Here is an 8,148-nt window from a genome sequence, read left to right as displayed (position 1 = left end):
TTCTTGGAGAATTCATACTTGCATTTAAAGGTCGTGCAACCGTCGTCCTAACGGTTGATTTAAGCGCATATGTTCATAAAGCAGATACAATAAGAATTTTACGTTTGGTCCTCACGACTCATGTTGGAATCGCTTACCAGGAAGAGATTCAGATGGGATTGCGTGGTCCCTCACATGACTCTCCAAAGCACTCACATCCGTATACACGCGTTTACAGCCGTGAATTGGACACGTAGCATTTTGATTTCCTGTGTGAGCGATATAGAATTAAGAATGGGCAAACTACCTACAAAAAACGACGGAACCATTAAGCTACTGAGCATAATACTGTATCGAAGTCACTGTAACTCTAAGCCTGACTGACTGAAAGGCTTCGTCAAACAAACAGACAGAAAAAAATTACCTTCGATTCCATTTCCTTCAAATGTCTGCAGAGTCGTGCTACAAGTCGACATTGTTGTTTTAATGTACTCGCATTCGACCACAATGGGAAAACAACGCAAACGACCCAAGGCGCATGCGCGAAATCTCATCTCTGATGACATGAGATGTAGTCGATGCATTACTGCCACCTTTCGAATTAGAAAGTACACTTCAACAAAACGTTTTTTAAACTTGAATTTGCTTTTATGAAACCCCATTAGGCTGCTCTTTCGTTAAAAAAAGCTTTACATTTTTTTAAAGGAGTAGTTTCGAGCAGGAGGTATGAGAAGCACCCAATTAGCATGAGCCAGAATGTTTCTGGTTCAACACAGGGTTTATATTTTAAGATAAAATTAGAAACCCTTTATTTGTCTCACAATTGAAAAACTACATTTGGAGGGAAGAAAGTAGAAAAAACAGGAAATATTTGCATGCACTATTTTTAATGAACTGTACACAGTACAGAATTTCAATAGAAAATATCAGATATAAGCATATATGCAACTGCATACATGCTGCATAAGGTGACTGCTATTTACAATGGGTGAGTGGGGGGTGAGTCCAGGTTTTCACGCGTGTTGATTCAGCAGCCGGACAGCAGTCGGCAGGAACGGGCGGCGATACCTCTCCCTCTTGCAGCGCGGGTGTCACAGTCTCTGGCTGAAGGAGCTGCACAATGCACATTGCTGTCAGGGTGGCCTGGAAGGGGTGGGGGGGTCTGTCCATCATAGCTGTTAGCTTAGCTAGTGTGGTATATGGTTTTTGCTGCTTCGCTGGTCTTCAAAAAACACTCGGTGATCGGTGGCTGTTTCCCGACGAATGAGCACTTCAGGGACCACGGCTGATTGGGAAAAGATTTTATTCAACCAATGTCAGAGTGAAGTCTTTCCAAAAAGTTGGGTGGCCCAAGGCATGGATGTAAAAAAGCCCCCCCAACCCCTGTCAGGCCCGTATCTTTTATACCTGGCAAGGAGCTGATGTCATGGCTTTGTGCACCAGCTGCGGTTTTCAATCTACTAGTTTACTTCAGTCCTAAAAAAGGAGATCTTGACCAGCGCTGTTGGTGATGGACGACAACAGCCACTTTACCTTATTATAGGATTGCACACACTGCTGAAACTGGATTCTCCCTGACCAGCAAATATAGAATAGAATTGTGTCACTGACGCCAGGTGGACATTCTAAGGCCACCTACAGGAATAGAGAGGGAATTCCAAATTACACTTCATTCCCCCCTTCCGGGACAAAGTAATAGTCCCGGAAACGGTCTAACAAAAGATAACATCGGTAAAGGTCCAAACATCTTCCCCCAACCAAATTTTATATATGCTCACGTCTACAATTTGGCCCAAAATCTTCAGCCTAAATCACGCTCAGGGCATGCTACGTAAGGTTATTTTAACTAGGAAAGCTCAAACTATTTAGTTAGCCAATTGCTCCCTGACAACAATCTGAGGCCTCTCAGGAACCACAAGCAAAGAAAATTGAAGTCCGCATAATTCAAACGACGATACCACCCCCCTTAGGTAATACCCTTACAACGGTGACAAATTGCGAAGTAATGAATTTGGTGTGGCCCGTTAGAAGCCCCAAAAAGCTGCCGGCCCCTCCTCAAGAAAAAACCTCGCCAGTCTAATGACAAGGAAAAAGAGGAAGGCCCTTTCTACCATTCCCAGTGGTTCCCTTCACCTGGTGTCAACCAGGTGTAAGGAGCCCTGGCACATTACAATCCACAAAACAGTATGAACTCACCAAACAGTGTGAAAATGGAATGACATGTCCCCCTATCACCAAACAGTGAAATTGTACCGTCACATGATCAGCCGGCCAGCAGGTAACAAAATGAGGTAAAAATATTGGAATAAACAATGAGGTATATAGTAATGAGGTATCAAAACATGCTATCAAAACAAGCCCCCGAAATGTCGCCCCCTTCTTCATGTGTAAGTGCGTGCCGAGGCAGAGTCCATTCCCCGAATCTTCAGCGATAGAACGTGCTGGGTATCACTGCCCAGGGCCTGCTGTCCATACAAAGTCCTTATGTCCAGGTCACTGTCCATAGAGTCCCTTGCACGGCCCCGGTCAGCATCCAGAGGTTCTGGAACGAATAAGAACTCCTGCCAGTATCGCGTGATGACAATGGCACTCAACGCAAAACACATGCAACTTTGACACAATAACGATGGTAAACTGATCGCGGGCCGGGCAACAACATACGGTGGATCACATTCCAGTGGAATCATGCAACACATCACTTAGTAACAGTACATTGTCCACATGTGTTCGCTGGGCCAGGGCAAGGATGTTACCGGTGTTGTCTTCCCATTTGGCGGTGTGTCTGCACAGGGACCTTCCTGCCCTTGCGCAACTACATGGCAGTATGATAGCTCTTCCCAACACTCCCTCAACATTGCTCAATTTAACGCTCCGGCCGGACTCTGTGGCGGACTGGGCGTCCGTCACTGGGTCCTGTTGGGTGACCGTGTCCATTGGTGACACCATCTCCGGTGGTAGTTGGCTCGGTGTCGCTGTGTTGGGGAGAGTCACCTGCATCTGGGGAGGGCGCGTCGTCAAGATTGACATTGTCGAATTGTTGGCTTCCTCGATCGTCGGCTGTGTCGCCCCCGATGTCCTCAGGAACAGACACAGCAGACACGTTATCCACCACAGCTCGACCTTGCCCGTCTTCCTCCTGATCTGGGCCCCTGGGCGACTCTTGTTCTGGCAGTTGTTCGGAGTTCTCGCAGCCGCGACTCCCTCTTTGGGGTTCTTCATCTTTGGGCACCTTGACGCAGTGTGTCAGATGGTACCAAGTTGGCGACCCTTTCACTTGCACCGCTGTTCCGGTACAGCGGACAACTTCAAATGGCCCCTGCCGTCTTTCGTTGTACCACTTGCGGCGGAACACTTTCACATACACCTTGTCTCCTGGCTGAACCGTGTCTTTAGTATTTGCTTCGAGTCTCTCTTGTGCTTCTTCTTGTTTCTGCCTTTTTACGTGCAGAAAAAACCCTTTGCCCCTCCACATGTTCTCGGAAGACGACGTTTCGGGGGCGTCTTCAAGCCGTTCCAATCCGGCTTGTCACTGCAACCACCAGGTACACGTTTCACACGCCTTCTTTCATACACATTGCTGACAGCTCCACTCAAAGAATAACACTGACTGCGCTTTTGAGGAGTTTGGGGACGCTGAAGGGAGTTTGGTAAGGCCTGGTTGAAGACAGAGGTTTAGGGGACTGAGGAGGTCTTAGTGATTTTAAATGTGGAGGTCCGTAGCATTGAGTCCGGTTGTTCGGGGTCTAAAGCAAGCATCGGCTGGTGCGCTTCCTGGCAGCAGAGTGCTGGTTGGCTTTGACTCCGTCAGTCGTCAAGCCCCGGACATTAGCAGGTTGCTCTCTGGCACCACCTCCTGGCTCCTCAGCGGCGTAGGGAGCGGAAGACGAGGAGCTTAGAGAGGAAAGTCTCAGCTCGTTCTTCTCCAAGTTTGTCCTTGCTTTCTTCAAAACATCCCGAGTCCTTGACAGCTGGTTCACGATGAAATGCTCCATGCTCTCCTTGGTGCGACTGGTGCTCCTCAGTCTTTGAATCGTCCCCTTCAGTACCTCCTCCTGCTGATGAGACAGTGACGTGCACATCTCGAGGTCATCAAACTCTGGGCTGCTGGCATCGTCCCTCTCAGCTTCATTTTCACTGCGTCCACAAGTCTCATAGCCCAAATCCTGTAGATCCACTTGCACCTGCTTACTGGCCTGCTGCACGGATGTCTCGGTGAGCAGGTCCCTGTAGTCCTTCAGCTGCTCGGCCTGAGTGTGAACGGTGGCTTCAGACACCATCAGCCTCTCCTGCAGCTCTCGGTTCTCCAAACAAAGCCGGGCCGAACGCTCACTCGGACCCTTGACAGCCACGCAAGACGTCGCCCCCAGTTCATCATCTTCCAAGTAGTCCTCCTCCTCAGTATCGTCCTCCTCCTCACCCAGGTCAAGACTCCCGTGGTTCATCCCCACTTGACGTTCTTTTAGGAAGCGGTTCTCCTTCCAAAGCCTCTGCAGTGTACTCCTCATCTGGGTCACCGAGGTGAATCCCTCCCGCTCGAGCTGCGACTGTATTTCTTTTAAGATAAGATAAGATAATATATCCTTTATTTGTCCCACAATGGGGAAATTTACAGCCTCCAGCAGCAAGAATGTATGTAGAAAGAAGAAAGAGAAAAAAAAAAACAACAAACATCTTTCAATTAAATACAATATGAACACAAATGGATAAATCGCAGTACTATTTACAATTTACCGTCACATCATTTTATTATTATTATTATTATGATTGTTATTTTGTATTCATCAGCCTGACAGCAGTCGGTAGGAACGAGCGTCGGTATCTCTCCTTCTTGCAGCGCGGGTGTAACAATCTCTGGCTGAAGGAGCTACCAAGTGCTGTCAGGGCGGGCTGGAGGGGGTGGGAGGGACTGGCCATCATAGCTTTTAGCTTAGTTAGCATCCTTCTGTTGCCCACCTCCTCCAGAGTGTCAAGGGAGCAACCTAGGACAGAACTGGCCTTCCTGACCAGTCGCTCCAGTCTCTTTCTGTCCCGGGCCGAGATGCTGCCTGACCAGCAGACAATGCCATAATAGATGGCCGAGGCCACCACCGAGTTATAGAACGTCTTAAGGAGTGACCCCTGAACCCCAAAAGACCTCAGTTTCCTGAGTAGGAAGAGTCGGCTCTGTCCTTTCCTAATCAGGGTGTCCGTGTTTGTGGACCAGTCCAGTTTGTCGTTGAGAAGAACACCAAGGTACTTGTAGGAGGTCACCCTCTCTATGTCCATACCCTGGATGTTCATCGGTGCTGGTGAGGACTTTTTCCTGCAGAAATCCACAACCAACTCCTTAGTTTTCCTCGGGTTGATCTGGAGGAGATTCTGCTGGCACCAGTCCACAAAGTCCTTTGTCAGTCCCCTGTACTCCCGATCATCCCCTTCTGTAATGAGGCCAACAATCGCAGAGTAATCGGAGAACTTCTGAAGGTGGCAGTTTGGAGTGTCATTTTCTGAAGTCCGAGGTGTAGAGGATGAACAGGAATGGAGCCAGAACAGTCCCCTGCGGCGCTCCAGTGCTGCAGAGAAGCCGGTCCGACTCACAGCTCTGCAATCTCACGTACTGCGGGCGATTTGTGAGGTAATCTATGATCCATTCTATGAGATGGTGGTCCACTCCGGCGTTCTGCAGTTTTTAGCTCCAGTTCAACGCTCTGCGTGCGAGTCGTCAGGAATGCAGACTCTCCTTCATGCCCACGGGCCGCTTGAGGCTGGGTGAAAGGCAAACTCGCAGGTGTAACTTTCTCGTCGTCCTCTATGCTGTCGGTGAACTCGTCGCTGCTGCCGTCTTCATCATCCCCCTCGTCCTCTTCGGTGCTGACATCTCCTAAGTCACGCTGCCTTTTGGTGGCCCTTTCCAGGTCCAGGGCCATGTTCTGAATCCGGGTCAGGACCTCCTCCAGTTGCCCGCGGAGTGCCTGAACCGAGTCCAGCTGAGTGTGGAGGGCCAAGACCTTGTCCGAGCTGTCGCTATTGGTGTGAATGAGATTCAGGTAGAGTCTCTTCTCGGTCCTCAGGGCACCATTCAGCTGACGGTACTCCAAGACGAGCTGCTCCAGCACATGCTCGGTACTTGCTGTTGCTGCTCCCTTTGCTTGCTGGGCAGCCAAAGACGAACGCAGAGCAGAGTTCTTTCTGGGCTTCCCTCTCCTTCTTAAGCATTAAATGCAGCTCTTCCCGAAGGGCCTTCACGTCTTCTTCACTCTCTGGAGACGGCGGCCGCATCATGACTTCCTCTTGGTTCTGCATCATCTCCTTAAAAAAGGCTTCTTTCTCTCGGAGAAGACCTTGCAGGTGTTGCACGTCTCCGGCCGCCTGACTCTCTTTGTCCCGCCTCAGCTCGCACAGTTCCTGCTTTCTCTTGGACAGCTGCCTGCGCACCTCCTGCAGCTGACCTGTGCACTCGCTTATAACCAAGGACAGCCTGTACGAATTGTCCTGCAGGTACTGGTCTTTGTCAGCGAGGGTGTTGAGCAAGTCCGAAAGCCGCGTTTGGTGTTCAATCGATTGGCGGCTGCGGTCTGACAGCAGCTCCTGGAAGAGCTTCTCCTTCAGCTGGAGCCGAGCCTTCAGCTCCTCCACCACCTCGGTGGGGCCGGCCTGAACTCTGGCGACCAGGGTCGCCGTCAGATCCTGTATCTCCTTGCCGCGAGCCTGCAGCGCTGCTTGCAGCTGGCCAATGATGGCGTCCTACTCCCTGAAAGTTCTGCTCTCCTTTTCTTCACTGGCCTGTTTCAGCCACTGAAGGTTTCTGTAGGCTTCGGCCGCCTGCTCCAGCTCCAGCTCTTTCCTTTGCACCAGAGCATCGAGACTCGTGATGGTCTCCTCATTGTTAGGCAGGATGCAGCGGAGCCTGTCCAGGTCTCGGTCTTTTTCCCGTAGCGCCAGCTGCAGTGTCCTCACTTGACCCTCACGTTCATCCAGGCAGCGGAACATGTCATCGATGGTGCGCTCCAAAGCTCTGTCTCTGTCTTTAATTCGCTCTCTTAATTTCTCAACAAGTGCATCTCTTGGTTTGGGACTTTCTGGTGTCTCGAACATTTGTGAGTACTCCTGTAACTGTCGCTCCTTCTCCCGCAGAGAGTGATTGAGCTGTGCAATGCTCATGTCTTTTTCTTGCGCCGCGGAGAGCCTCTCGGCCTCGACTTCCTTCAGAGCTTCTTCCTTAGCCCTGAGCTCGGCGCGGGTTTTCTGAAGTGCGCAACGCAGGTCCTGATTGTGTTTTTCAGTCTCTTCCTTATGCTGCAGCGCCTCCTGGAGGTCAGCATTCAGTCTGTCTTTGAAGCGGGCCAGATCGTCATCTTGTCTCTGACTCTGACTGAGACTCCTCTGGCTGGCCTCCAGCTCCAGGCCCAAAGAGAACAGGGAGCTCTGCACGCCCACCAGCTCCCCTTGCAGCTGGGAAAGCGTCACAGACTCACTGACCCCCTCTGGTGTCTTGCTTTGTGCGAGTTGATTCCGGTGGGCCATCTCTCGGAGCTTGTTTAATGTACGTTCTGCCCCTCGATCAGCGGATACTAGTACACGTATAGTCTCAACTACTTCCCTGTTAAAAGTCCCTTCCACCGGCCAAGGCCTCTCGATGTCAGGCCATCTTTTATTCCATTTTTTGGATATTTCTTTAACCCCCTTAATGAGCGGGTAGTTTCTCTGCACTACCTCGATGGGGGTGGTCACCATTGGACTAGCATAGTTCCTTTCCCCATTTTTTTTTTTTTGATTGCAGATAACAATGTCAATTAAACAATGCACATACGATTTTGCCAACCTCAGATGGACCCCTTAAGACCGGCTGTCTCAATTGATATTCGATCCGGTGTATTCCGTCCGCGCTATTTCTGTACCCGCACTCAACTTATGTTGGAGATGACACCTTGTTTGAAAAACAATTGTTCACAAGTTTATGATGATCAGTCTGTAGTCAGTCTGCTATGCAATCCCTGTTCTCAGGTTTTTTTTATGTAAACAGAAAATCAGAAGTATTGAGGAGAGCCCCAGAGAGCACTATCAATAATTGGTTTTTAATTTTATCATTCTGTCTTTAATTTAAATTAACAAGTCGGGCTTTTCTGCAACTCCAATTTCTCATTGCTCCCAGAGGGTCTAGGGGGCGCCAGCTGACCCTCGTATTATTTA

General features: G+C 49.8%; 1 protein-coding gene across 1 annotated transcript; it reads right to left on the bottom strand.

Annotated features, from left to right (window-relative positions):
- Positions 1-3,392: 3,392 nt before the first annotated feature.
- LOC127599884 (myomegalin-like) lies at positions 3,393-7,692 on the bottom strand. Its single transcript, XM_052064095.1, is given in 5 exon segments — positions 3,393-4,531; positions 5,630-6,141; positions 6,143-7,505; positions 7,508-7,529; positions 7,672-7,692. Coding segments are annotated over 5 exon segments (2,727 nt in total). The 3' UTR covers positions 3,393-3,722.
- Between the last annotated feature and the right edge of the window lie 456 nt (positions 7,693-8,148).

Source organism: Hippocampus zosterae, chromosome 4, assembly GCF_025434085.1.
Source record: "Hippocampus zosterae strain Florida chromosome 4, ASM2543408v3, whole genome shotgun sequence".
NCBI classification, from domain to species: Eukaryota; Metazoa; Chordata; class Actinopteri; order Syngnathiformes; family Syngnathidae; genus Hippocampus; species Hippocampus zosterae.
Note: the sequence above shows the minus strand (reverse complement) of the source record. Positions and strands in the feature narration are given on the sequence as shown.